At 37.9% G+C, this 14,262-nt stretch overlaps 1 protein-coding gene across 2 annotated transcripts; it reads left to right on the forward strand.

Annotated features, from left to right (window-relative positions):
* The first annotated feature begins 1,949 nt into the window (after positions 1 to 1,949).
* LOC126621269 (putative 1-phosphatidylinositol-3-phosphate 5-kinase FAB1D) lies at positions 1,950 to 11,869 on the forward strand. Of its 2 annotated transcripts, none has more exons than XM_050289666.1 (12): positions 1,950 to 2,215; positions 3,129 to 3,417; positions 3,509 to 4,216; positions 4,838 to 4,982; positions 5,057 to 5,392; positions 5,991 to 6,830; positions 7,449 to 7,783; positions 8,188 to 8,314; positions 8,463 to 8,618; positions 9,174 to 10,550; positions 10,621 to 10,887; positions 11,135 to 11,869. In XM_050289666.1, the coding sequence occupies exons 3-12, from the start codon at positions 3,528 to 3,530 to the stop codon at positions 11,417 to 11,419; spliced, it is 4,557 nt and encodes a 1,518-aa protein (XP_050145623.1). In that variant the 5' UTR covers positions 1,950 to 2,215; positions 3,129 to 3,417; positions 3,509 to 3,527; the 3' UTR covers positions 11,420 to 11,869. The 2 variants fall into 2 exon arrangements, with proteins under 2 accessions (XP_050145623.1, XP_050145624.1); XM_050289667.1 differs by having other exon boundaries at positions 3,203 to 3,417.
* The last annotated feature ends 2,393 nt before the right edge of the window (positions 11,870 to 14,262 follow it).

Below are 14,262 nucleotides of genomic sequence, written 5' to 3' on the forward strand. Positions count from 1 at the left end.
ACTGTGGCTTATCATGGGGCCCGTGAGTCTTTTATGCTTGATTTCCAGGACAGAGAGAATGGAAAGCATTATCACTCTAATGGATCGCACCCAAGAAAGTCCTTAATAATGGGTGAAACGGGTGGTTAATGGGTTTCGCGGGTTCACCCAAAATGACCCGTTATTTAACGGGTGATTAACAGGTTGACCTGTTAACCACCCGACCCGTTTATCATTCACCCGAAAACTAATTTTAACGAGTCGGGTTGAAAATGCCAGGTATAGGTTGTATGGTTTTTCAAAGAGTTTTCATAAAACATAATGAGTCTCTATATTCATATTTGACCTGAACGTCCGGACGAATTGCATGTTAGATATATGTTTTATGTTGAAGGTTCCAAGTAGAATATAAATTAGGAAAACTTAACCTTCAAAGTGGCATGTGTAGATCATAAGTAATTGGTAAAAATACATAGGATTGCTAGGCGATGGAACCCTAGTGCTTTTATAAATTGGTATTAAAACTCTTTTCTTTTATTGTATTAATTTTGGATGAATTTACTATTAGTTGTTAATTAAAATTCGTATTTAATATTACCCAGTTCCAAAATCACCTTTCTCAATTCTCAGTTTTAAGTAGTTAATTAGGAATTGTTTCTACATAAATCATTAAAATAGTCCTTGTGGAGAATGACCTTGCATGAACATCTATACTACATCCTTGTACTCTTGCAAGTATTTCATGTGATTTTGACCCTATTTGTGTAGACGGTAAAAATCCTATCATCACTAACAGTAAAGACATAACCGTTTGAGGACATGCCTTGTCTTGGGGTGATAAGTTACATGTGTCAGCATAACAACAAGATAAGCATCGTTTCAAGGATCAGGGAAAGGATCCGCTCGGAATGTATAGGGATGACCCCAAATCCATAGTAAGGTAAAAAAAATTTCATGCCAATCCAGTGCCGGCAAATAACACAGTGCTGAATCTTATCAATATATAAACAACAGAGAAGATGTCTTGCCTTATGCAATGAGTTAAGTGCAACAAAGAGTTGAGAAGATGGGAGGGGAAGATTAGAGGAAAGGGTAGAGGAGATGGGAGGGAAGGGGGAGGAATAGAGAGAAAAAGGAAAGGGGGTAGCGAGCTGCTGTCGACCCCAAGCAAGAGCAAAGGGCGGTGATTGAGAATCAGGTCTAGGGTTTGTACTCAATGAGTTATGTCAAATCCTATATTTATTTTAATCATATAAATTTTTAATTCAAAGCATCATAATTCTACACTTACACACCAATTAAGTATGGGATGATCTCAGTGATTGTTTTGATCTACTTTCACATATATTTCATGTCCGGGGAGTGCGATTATTGAGCACAAACAAAAGCAGCAGTCGGTTCCCCAAATGCTACACAAACCGCAAGTCCCAGTAAAAAATATCATCTCAATACAGAGTTCTTGCATTCTTAATTCAATCAATATGGCGACAAGCAATTCTTCATATGGTTGCCTTAAATGGATTAAGTTGTCATGTCATTCAAACTCAATATAAATTGTAGTTCCAACTCCAACCGACTAAAATCAGCCGACATGAACCAAAGACAAATCTAAACAGTGAAGTTGACAATTCTGAGTAACACTAACCGAATACGAAATTGAAAAATTCGCACAATGATTACTTCGTAAAATGCCTGAAACTTGATCTCTAAAATCGAACCACTTGAACCAGTTCTGAAATAAAATTTGACGGATTAAAATATCATCTCTATGATACCGTTTACTTACATTCATAAAGAAATATCATTAGACAGTGACATCATGTATTTTCTTATTATATATGGACGATGGAGTATCATTTTGTAATAAAAGTTGAAAAAGTAAAAAAGAATTCTTTTACAGCTAGTAAGCACTTTTGCATGGACCCCACTTGTAGGAAATTCAATGCAATTCCTTCCTTTTCTTTTCTTTTCTCCTTCAATTCAATCCCTTCTTTGACAATCCCCCCTTTTTCCTCTGTCCATATTTTACGGCTCCAGTCCGAGTCTTTCTTCTCCGCGTCTGACAGACTCTCTCTGTGGACTCTCACCACCACCACCACCACCACCACCACCACCAACTTCTTCACTCCCTTCTACAATTCTTTGCTTTCGATTTCTGCTTTTCAAATACACGCGTCTGGGATCGTATGGATGTCGCAGCAGACAGCCATCTTTGTTCCTTCCGATTGCTTTAACAGTAAGTAATCAATTTATTCCTTCATTTTTCTTTTTCTTGTTTAATTATTTGAGCGCTGAAAATGGTAGGTTTTTATTATTAATAAATAGTTTATTTCTTTATTTTGTATGTGTAATAATCTTGTCCAGTTGTCGAATATCTTGGCGTTTTTAATTTTGGAAACATGAGATTTTGATTGATGATTTTATTTAGTGGATCACTTTTTTTCACTTCAAATTCTTTGTTGGGTTTGTGGGGCTTTTCTCTGATTTTTGCATATCAATTTTCTGAATCAGTTTTTTCGTATGATTTGTTCATAATCTGTTCTCTTGGTGAAGGCTGGAATTCATTCAAGAATTGGGTATTTATCTTCACTTGTTGCTTCTTCTTTTTTTATTTATTTTTGCATCTTTTATTTTTATTTTTTTTATTTTTTACAGAAACAAACCTAATTTTTGGTTTCGGTTTAATGTAAAAATATTTAGGAAGATTTGTGCGTTTTCCGTTTGAATATTCATTTTATATAGTACCATGTGGTTATTTGATGACCAAATTTTAATCTTGATTTGGTTTATTTGGACTTTCATATTATTTGGACTGGTTGTTCAACCTTCTTCTCTTTTTCTTTTTTTTTTCACTGGGTGATGTAAGTATGTGTGCATGTTCATCACCTTGTTTTGTTGTAGTATAATCTGATTATGAATCGATTTGTATTGATCCTTGTAACTAGAATTCGTGTTTAGAAATATCAGATAACCATAAAAGAATCCCGGTTTCTTAAACTTTTAATGGTCAATCTTTAAAGTGTTTAGACTGTTAGCAGGCTGTTAAACATAGATTTTCAACAAGCGAAGATACGATTGGTAACTGGTTTTCCTGTTTTTCCTTGTATTATTGTTTAATTTTTCCTCTTAATTTTGTTTGAACCAAATAGGTGACTAATTAGAAGTCCGTTTTCGGTTTCCTTTTGGAATTGGGTGTGTGGTATGTGTCACTACTGTGGTGCAGTGACACAGTCCAAGGAAAAGAAGATCAAACAGGAGAATTTGAAATCATTACCATTAGGTACAGGATGCCCCAGTCAGTATTGCAAATTTTGTGCATAGAAACAGGAGCGAGAATCTATCAAGCAGGGTAATGCAATTTTATATACAATGCCAATGATCAGTCCAGCAACTTCCTTGTCAAGCAGTGACAGTTGTGTACCTAGCTGCATGCAATAGGTATGTACCCTCCTTTTAAAATTTGTTTCTGGTTACAGTGATCTTTCCAAAGTACTTTGCATGACCAATATTTTACTTTAATTTCCTTTAGGGGTATTCAAGAGGAAAACATGACAGGCAGTTCTCAAGAGGATCTCATTTGTCGGTCTAATGGGAGATTACAACACTCAAGCATTGGACATCCGGTAAATGGACTTGATAGATCAAAAAAACAGAGGCAAATCAACCTGAGCGAAAGTAGTTGTGGCAGTGATGTGTATACAGTAAGAGATGTTCAGATTATGCAGACAAGCGATGACCATGAAGCAAAAGGTAATGTTAATGCAAACACTGGTTCATATAGTGATGGAATTGAGAACTCAAATTCTTTCGAAGATGATACGAATGCTGAGATATGGGAACCCCCTGAACCTGATGATCCAGAGGATGACATGGAGGGTAGTGTTGCTTTCAATGATGACGATGAAGAGGAATGTGGTGATGGCATGAAATGGGGTAAACCGAGTTCTTTGAGTCATTATAGAGATGAAGGAAGTGGGATTTATAGGTTTAAAGAGGAAAAACAAAGAGCAATGGAAGCAGTGATAAATGGAAAGTTTAAAGCCCTGATCAGTCAGCTACTTAAATCCGTGGGTGTTGCATCTTTGGGGGAGGGTGGTGAAAGTTGGGTGGACATTATTGCTTCTTTGTCATGGGAAGCTGCTTCATTTTTAAAACCTGATGCTGTTGTTGGTAAAGCAATGGATCCAGATGGCTACGTGAAAGTAAAATGCATCGCAACTGGTGTTCGCAGCCAAAGGTGACAGTAATAAACAACTGGTTTTCTTTTACGTTTCAGTTTTTAATTGTTAATTATCTTCATCTTTTTTTTTTTTTTTTTTTTTAAATTTAGGTATTTTTATCTTTGTCGATATCTTTATGTTCATTGAAAGCATCATGGCTGCATGTTTTGGATTTTTTTCTTTAGAAAACTGCTGTTGCTAAATTTTTAAATGCAACCTGAGCTTCTTCTTTTTTTTTTCTCTCAAAGTTATATGAGGTTGAAGAGTCAGCTATTTCGACTTCATCTACAACTACAACTTATAATCTTTATAAAAAAAAAAAAAACTTATTTCTCCTTGAATAAATAAAAAATGTTGCATCTTGTTCCTCCTTTCCATTACAGAATTCCTGAAAAAGATAATTAAATTTTTGCCTTCTAACTCATTAGATGTATTTTTTAATATAGGGAATGCTTGCCTGGTTGGTTGCTTAGAATCACCACCCAAAAGTTCTATTGTTTCATTTTATCGATTTTTAAGACTTTTGAGATGCAATTCAACAGTGTAATAATCACCTCACTATTAATTTTAGTTAGCACATTCTGAGAATACTTGTCATCTGGGGAGATGAAAATGTAAATGTGTGTATGCCACTGCAGTCAACTAGTGAAAGGTTTGGTCTTCAAAAGGCATGCTGCACACAAGCATATGTCGACCAAGTACAAGAACCCAAGGTTGTTGCTAATCAAGGGAATACTTGGTCAGTCTTCAAGTGGATTGTCATCCTTTGATTCAATGGAACAGGTAACTGGATAATAATTCAGTCATTATATCAGGGCAGTAAACAATTACATGTTCTCATATTTTCTTGCTAACAGGAAAAGGGTTATCTGAAGTTTGTCATTGAAATGTTAGAACTGTGCCATCCAGATGTGATTTTAGTGGAAAAAACTGTTTCTCGTGATATTCAAGAGTCTATTCTTGACAAAGGAATGACACTGATCTTTGACATGAAGCTCCATCGCCTAGAGAGAGTTGCTCGTTGTACTGGATCACCAATTTTGTCATCAGATACAATGACGAGCGAAAAGCTAAAAAAGTGCGACTCTTTTCACATTGAAAAATTTAAAGAGGAACATGCTGGAGGTGGAGGAAAGGTCCCAAGTAAAACATTAATGTTTATTGAGGGCTGTCCTACACGCCTTGGCTGTACGGTTAGTGAATAATCCACCCCATTTTAGTCTGATATTTGCATGATCTATACACACATGTTCCAGTGTTGAATACTTTAATGACACTCCAAAGTCCTTTTGAATATGAATTTTCCGTATAATATTTGATTCTTACATGTTGCATTGTTCTTTCTGTAACATTCACGTTCAAATAGCTTAAGCTTAACTTAAATAATTGCATCTTATTTTTTCACACTTATTATTAAAAATAGTGCCATACTGGGAACTACTGCTCAAAGAAGGAGCTGCTGTATTTCCGGAAAATATTTATCTCATCTCAAGTTATATTTACTCAGTCAATGTCTTTTTTAATCTACAATTTCAGAGCCCTACAACTTCTTTAATTCACTCAATGTGCCTTCTTTCTCCATCATTTTTATTGAGTCATAACTTTAAATTTGAACTGCCTAGGTTCAGAGTTCAGACCACTCTTTTTTCATTGGACTTCTTGAACATTCTTTTGTGATCTGACACTAGCAAACATATGATAAGCATTTTGTCAAATTTCGTAAGAGAATGAAAACTTTTGTAGACTGCTTAGCATCTCATATGAATAACTGTGCTTGAATTTACCCTACAGATTTTGTTGAAAGGAGCACAGAGTGATGAATTGAAGAAGGTCAAGTGTGTAGTGCAGTGTGCAGTTATTCTGGCGTATCATTTAATTCATGAGACTGCTTTCCTTGTTGACCAGAGAGCAATGTTCTCTACACTTCCATTTGCTGATGTAGAAACTGATTTGTCCACTGATAAAGAAACCCTTAATTTAGGATCTATTAACCCATGTGTTCATCAGAATACAGAGACTAATGCTGAAACTGGGTCTGATACAGTTGATATTCCCAGTTCCAATGGATTTAATGAAGGATGTTCCCACGATTCTACCTTGGAATTTGAAGGCCGTTCCACTTCCGATGCATCTTACAACCCTGCTGTACTTCCTGGCTTCTCGTCCATTTCAGCATCATTAAGGAAAGTTATAGGGGAGAATTTTCCTCAAGCATCTTCTTCTTATCAGTCTCTTTCTTCATACTTTGGATTCAGTGGAAGAGAACTGAATGACCCGATCACAAGATCTGTTTCTGCTTGTACAACTCCCGAGGCAACTGATCATTGTGATGTTGAAGATAAAGGTAGTTTCCACGAAGAGAGATCACTTAATGGGCATAATCAGACATCATTTACATGCTCGGAAGCGTCTCTTGAGGTGAAAGAAAATGGTGGAAATAGTGAAGATCAAATGAAAAGTAAGAACCAAATCAGCACTGTGTTGGATTCTCAGAGTATTTTGGTTTTGATGTCTAGCCAAAATGCTTTAAGAGGCACTGTTTGTGAGCAGAGCCATTTTTCTCATATCATGTTCTACAAGAATTTCGATATCCCCATCGGAAAGTTTCTTCAAGATAATTTACTCAATCAGGTTGCACATATCTCTAACCTTAGGCATTTTACTGACATTTACTTGTTGCATGGTATGTCGTAAATGGTTAGGTCCAATGTGTTATTATGTATGGGTTAGGATCCGGGGACACACATTTTGACACATGTTTTTGTGGCTCCCATGTAACTTTTTTCAAGGATCTGAATCGTCTATATTTCAATGCATCATTCATTGATCATCCTTGCTAAAATTGGACAAATCCAAAACCATTAAGACATTCATTTGTAGTGAAGAGGATGGACGAATACGGTTCTACAAAGAACACTAAATTAATCCAATGGTCATATGTGTTTCGGATTTGGGTGCTTTTTAGTAGTCATGATCTTTGAGGTAAGACATAAAAGATAGACGGTTGGATCGTTGAATACATTACGGAGTGGGCCCCACAAAAAATGTGTCAAAATGTGTCATAGAGGTGTGTCGCCGGATCCTAACCCATTATGTATATATGTTTTCTGGAATGTTTTCAGTCATTCAAGTACTGACTATCAGTTCCTCCTTTACATTAAGGATTTGATTTTTTTTTCAAACTTAAAAAAAAAAAAAAAAAAAAAAGCATTTTTGAAGATGGGACTGAATGAAACTTGTATCCTGCAGCAAAGCCAGTGCACATCATGTGGTGAACTTCCAGAAGCTCACTTCTACTATTATGCACATCGTAACAAGCAGCTTACTATCCGAGTTAAACGGCTCCCTGGAGAAGTGCATTTGCCTGGTGAAGCAGAAGGGAAACTTTGGATGTGGAGTCGATGTGGTAAATGTAAATCTAGGAATGGAATCTCAAAGTGTACAAAAAGAGTATTGATTTCCACTTCTGCTCGTTGTCTATCATTTGGAAATTTCCTGGAGCTCAATTTCTCGAACCCATCTTTGTCTAATTTATTTTCTAGCTGCGGCCATTCTTTGCAGAAGGACTTTCTCTACTTCTTTGGGTATAAATTTATTCGCTCTCATCTAGTGGTACTTTTTGCTTATATCAGCGGTTACTTCAAGTGTATTTTCAAACCTTCTAGTTTATGAAAGGATTTCCATTCAATTACATGGGGAAATCTACTTAGGATTATGCACTATGGGAGGTTGCGTTTGGCACTTATCTGGTGCATGGGAAGACATTTCCTAGGTTAAAAAGCATTTTGATGCTGTGCTACATTCTGTTTTTATGGTTATTTTAATTTTTAGAATAAAATCATGGGAAAAAGTTGCATATTCTTTTGGATTGGATCTGTTAGTATATTTTGGTGTATCTACTTTTATATTAAGTCTGCAAGCAAGCAACTATACACTTTATTTTTTATTTTTTTTTATCCTTATTATGTTATTTTTGGACACTCTGCAGATTAGGCCCTATGGTTGCTCTGTTCAAGTGTTCCCCCGTCACGACTTATACTGTTTCTGTGCCTCCTCTGAAGCTTCCGTTCAGCAGTTCAATTAGACAAGACTGGCTTATGAAAGAAACTCAAAATGTATATTTATTTTCTGATTTTTGCTTGCTTCTTTGATTTCTGATGATTCATTATTATGTCATATGCCTATGGCAGAAACATTAGCCTTCTCTTACCTAACCTTTTCCTATTTCCTTGCACTGGATGTGACCTTTTTGTTTCAATCCAGGTGTACATGAAATTGATTTACTTGTTCAAAGAGGTTGCCAACTCTTTAGAGAAGATGAGATCTCAGTTTGATGGGTTGACTTTGAAACTTCGAGGCTCATTTAAAGAATTCTCTGACATCGAAGAGATGCTAAAGCAAGAAAAATCTGAGTTCGAGGTCACCTTTCTCTATACATTTTTTTGTCCTGTTAATTTTGTGGCATGTATTGCAGAAAGGCTTTGTTGTTGTTGTATTGCAGAAAGGATTGCTTGGTAGTCTTTGTTTGAATGTGAATGCATTTGTTACAGTATGTTGCTAACATTGCCCATACTTCTGTAATGGCTTTTGTGATCTGTGAAAAAGGTTGTATTGCTCGAGTGTTCTTTATTATTTCCATAATAATTGCCTAATTTGTTTGTGTACGGACATTTGGTCTGGATCTTCTCATTTGTATGTAGGATGACATTCTTGTACAGATTTGTTGTCCTTTTAAAAAATTATTACTTTTCAGATGCATTGAATTCATTTTGTTATTTGTTTTAAACTGAACTTTTACGATTTCCTTTTTAAACATTTAAGAATGATGTTATGAAGGATGTGAGCTTTGTCTGCTTATAAATCTTTAGTTCATGAACTTCTTTAGTTCACGAATTTTTTTTGTTCTCGGTAGTAAATTCAATTGTAGGAAATTTGCTTTTCATCCTTTTCACCGGATCCTAATTACAAAAACAGGTAGTGCTCAAGAATGCTGTTACCAAGACTGAGAACTTGGACCAGGCTGCCTACAAACTACTTAGCTTGAACAGAGTACTGTGGGAACTGCTCCTTGAAGCATGCATTTGGGAACAGCGCTTGCATTCATTACTGTCACTAGATCCTATGATGATCCATTCTAGAGCTTCTGAGAAGGTAGAGCCAGAAAAAGTTGATTCGGATATTGGTATCAAATTAGAAGTCAAATTGGATACAGCTGCAGATGCTGATGGATCTCCAATAGAAGACATTCCAATTGAAGGTCCTGTTCAAGAATCTAATGGAGCTGATCCAGTTGATGTGTCCGATTTGGCTGAGGGTTTCAAAACACCGAATGTGGATGGTTCAAGCCCAAAACGGTTGGCCAGGCAGGGGTCCAATCTGAGAAATGGCTCCAGCTATGATCATTGTGAGAATGATCAGCTAGCAGAAAATGTGGATTGTGGTGCTTTTGCTGATTCAAATCTATCAATGAAAGGTACTTATTACCGTTCACTATCATTCGACTTGGAAGGTTCACATGACTGGTTTTGGGCACCGTTCTCCGAAATTCGTCAAGTTGGCGTGAGAGATCTACAGAGAGTGTTCTTTTCAAAGTTTGAAACAATTAGTAGCTATACTGCAGAGCACTTACCCACAGCGTATCAGCTGATCACGGAAGAAGGGAAAATGCTGCACATTCCTCTTGGAACTGATAATCATATTGTGTCAGACTATGAAGGAGAACTGTCGAGTATGATTGCTTGTGCACTGGCCATATTGAAAGATCTACCTTTACAAACAGAGGTTGTTGCTGACGATGGCAAGGGAGAGAGTGGAGTTGCTGCGAGAACATTTGAGCATTTACACGGTCTGACTCGACTTCCCACTAATACTACCCTGCATTGGTCTTCAAATGGTTCGTTAGATTTAGACTCTGTCCATAATATGGCAAGCATTTCTTCAGATGAGTCGCGCTTCTCCAGTTTTGATGGGTTGAATTTGTTGGATTCTCTGGTTTCGCCTGGAACTGTTAACCCAGTAGTCCCTGTTGGAGTTTCAAAATCACTTGGCAAGGATAAATATACTGTAATATGTCCATATGCCAATCAATTTCGTGATCTCCGCAATCGATGCTTCCAATCTGAAGTTGATTATATTGCTTCCCTTAGCCGTTGCAGAAACTGGGATGCTAAAGGTGGGAAGAGCAAATCCTTTTTTGCCAAAACACTTGATGACAGGTTGATAATTAAAGAAATCAAGAAGACAGAATTTGAGTCATTTATGAAGTTTTCTGATGAGTATTTCAAGCACATAAAGCTTTCTTTTGACAATGGGAATCAAACATGCCTTGCGAAAGTTCTTGGGATTTATCAGGTTTGTAGCATTTGATTTTCTTTCCATTGGTGGATTGTTTCTTTCTGCGTACTAAAATTTTTCTATGTAGGTGATTGTGAGACAGACAAAAAGTGGGAAAGAGATGAGGCATGATCTGATGGTCATGGAGAATCTTACCTTTGGTCGGAACATCACTCGCCAGTATGATCTGAAAGGTGCTCTACATGCTCGATTCAATTCTGCTACTGATGGTTCCGGAGAGGTTCTTTTGGATCAGAACTTTGTCAATGACATGAACTCATCTCCACTGTATGTTAGTAACAAAGCAAAGCGTATATTGCAGCGGGCTGTGTGGAATGACACAACTTTCCTCAATGTGAGTTGCACATATTTCACTCCATTTGTATGTAGTTCCGGATCTTATGATATTCCTTTAATAACGGCAGAGGATATTACTGGTCCTAGCCTATCTAGAAGGGGTATCTTCTGTTCTATGATAATTTTTTTAATTCTACATTTAATTTTCTTCCACCCGGTTTATTGTTCATTGGCTGCAATTCTATTCTAATTCTATTATAACCTCCGCCCATAAACTGATATGGTTTTGTTCTTAAATTTTTCAGTCAATCAATGTCATGGATTATTCATTGCTTGTGGGAGTAGATAGTGAACGCCGTGAGCTTGTATGTGGCATTATTGATTATCTTAGGCAGTATACATGGGACAAGCAACTAGAGACATGGGTGAAGTCTTCACTTGTGCCAAAAAATGTCTTGCCGACTGTCATCTCTCCAAAAGAGTACAAGAGGCGATTCAGAAAGTTCATGTCTAAGCATTTCTTGAGCGTCCCTGATGATTGGTGCTCACCAGAATCCTCTGACCCTTCACCAATGTGCTGTTGGAAATGATGATTCATCTCATTCAAAATCCCATAGGAAAGGCGGATTAAACAGTTTGTCAACCTAAGCCAGCCTTTTATCCGGTATCATCATTTTTCTTTTCCCCATCGACATATATCACTGCTGCTCCTTTTGACAGCTTTATTACTGTAAATAGTTCATCGTCCAGTTCTGCCCTGTTATTGTGCGATTTTTGGCAAATTTCTGGGGATGGTTTCAGACCTTTTGGTCACAATATTCAGCTAGAAGTATAATTTTTTTTTTGTAAAGCCTTTTAAGAAGGTATAGAGTTGCGGTGGTCGAAAAGCTGAGAGTAAATTGGAATCAGTGAATCGTAGCCATTATTGTTGTTGACGACATTGTTTCTAGTACATCTGTAAATGCTACTCGCGGATTTTCAGTGCCGGAAGTGCGCAAAATACAAGCTAGTGACAAATCTTATACAATTTATTGCTCTTACTCGAGTTTTGTTTGTGTTTTCCGATTTCTATTTCTTTCGGCTTTTCTTCAGTTCGGCTTGAAGCTAATTTGGTTAAAACCCTGCATTTGGTGTATTAAGTAGATTATGTGTGGGCTTGTTTTGGTCTTTACATACTGCTAAATTGCTAATCCAATAAAATATGGATGTTGGTCAGTTGGAGCCTCAGTACTGGAAACTCTTCGAAGTGTGGAAACTTTTGGGAGAGACAGGTATAACATGGCTCACTGACCTTTTCAATAGGATTTTGAAAACGAAGAAGATGCCAAATGAGTGGCGAACGAGCACTTTGGTGCCTATCTACAAGAGTAAGGGCGACGTACAAAATTGCATGAACTATAGGGGTATTAAGCTAATGAGTCATACAATGAAGCTCTGGGAGAGAGTCATTGAGCATAGATTGAGGCAAGAGACACGGGTTTCGGACAACCAATTCGGGTTCATGCCAGACCGCTCAACCATGGAGGCAATCTATCTCTTACGAAGATTGATGGAAAGATATAGAGATGGGAAAAAAGATTTACACATGGTCTTTATAGATTTGGAAAAAGCGTATGATAGGGTCCCAAGAGACATTCTTTGGAGGATTTTAGAGAAGAAAGGAGTACGAGTAGCATATATCCAAGCTATAAAGGATATGTATGAAGGAGCAAAGACTGCCGTAAGAACTCATGAAGGACAAACCGAAAGCTTTCCCATAACTGTAGGATTACATCAAGGCTCATCCTTAAGTCCTTACCTTTTTGCGTTGGTAATGGATGAGTTAACAGGACATATTCAAGATGATATTCCTTGGTGTATGCTTTTCGCAGACGATATAGTGTTGATAGATGAAACTCAGGAAGGGGTAAATGCAAAGCTTAACCTTTGGAGAGAAGTGTTGGAATCTAAAGGTCTTCGTCTAAGCCGATCAAAGACAGAATATATGGAGTGCAAGTTCAGTGCAAATGGAGGCCAAAACGAGTTAGGGGTGAGGATCGGAGATCAAGAAATACCAAAGAGCGACCGTTTTCGTTACCTAGGATCTATCTTGCAAAAGAACGGAGAATTAGATGGAGATCTCAACCACAGAATACAAGCTGGATGGATGAAGTGGAAGAGTGCATCCGGCGTGTTGTGTGACCGCCGTATGCCACTGAAGCTCAAGGGAAAATTTTATAGGACGGCAATAAGGCCGGCGATGCTGTATGGCACAGAATGTTGGGCGGTGAAACATCAACACGTACACAAAATGGGTGTAGCGGAGATGAGGATGCTTCGTTGGATGTGGGCACACGAGAAAGGATAAGATTAGGAATGAGGATATCCGGGGTAAAGTAGGAGTAGCCGAAATTGAAGGAAAGATGAGAGAAAATCGGTTACGGTGGTTTGGACATGTGCAAAGAAGGCCTATTGACGCTCCGATTAGAAGATGCGACTATGGGACAGAGGTTCAAGGCCGAAGGGGTAGAGGAAGACCTAGGAAAACTTTGGAAGAGACTCTAAGAAAAGACTTAGAGTACTTGGATCTAACGAAGGACATGACTCAGGATCGAGCACAATGGCGTTCTAAGATTCATATAGCCGATCCCACTCAGTGAATTGGATTTTCCAAGTCTCCAACCGAGAAGTTTTCCTCACTCGGGAAATTAAGGGAACACTACCCCAACCTACATGCTCCACTCAGAAAGCTTCAACATACAAGCTTCAACAAAAGAAAATTCAAAGAACTTAGCGAAGAAGGCTTTGGTGTATTTAACACAATACGTTGAAATGAAGGAAAGCTTATTTATTGATATCCCCGATAAGCTACAAATATGTACATATACATGAGTCAAAATAAACACACAAGAGGGAGCCTTCACAAAGGTTGCTTAGGAGAAGTCTCAGCAGTCGGTAGAGCCCCAGAAAGAGAAGGCACCGGAGGGGGATCATTTGGAGCCTCAGTACTGGACAGAACCCTAAAAGGAGGAGGCATCAGAGGTTGATCATTCGAAGCTTCATTACGCGGTACAACCTCAGAAGACGAAGGCAATAAATGCCTTTGGAACAAACCCACAAATCTCTGATGATCAAGTAAAACCTGGCCATCAGTTTCCTTCATCTGGTCAAGCTTCCTCTTCATGTTTGTAGCATAGTCATGTGCGAGCCGGTGCAACTGTTTATTCTCATGCTTGAGCCCTCTAATCTCCTGTTTGAGACTCATCACTTCAGCCGCCAATGATTCAACTTGGCGGGTTCGAGCAAATAGGCGTTGGGCCATATTAGACACAGAACCTGCACACTGAACACTGAGAGCCAGCGAATCCTTAACAGCTAACTCATCAGACCGTTTGGAAAGTAGTCTGTTATCTTTGGGGGTGAGAAGGTTCCTGGCCACCACCGCAGCGGTCAT

This window comes from Malus sylvestris, chromosome 5 (genome assembly GCF_916048215.2).
Source record: "Malus sylvestris chromosome 5, drMalSylv7.2, whole genome shotgun sequence".
NCBI classification, from domain to species: domain Eukaryota; kingdom Viridiplantae; phylum Streptophyta; class Magnoliopsida; order Rosales; family Rosaceae; genus Malus; species Malus sylvestris.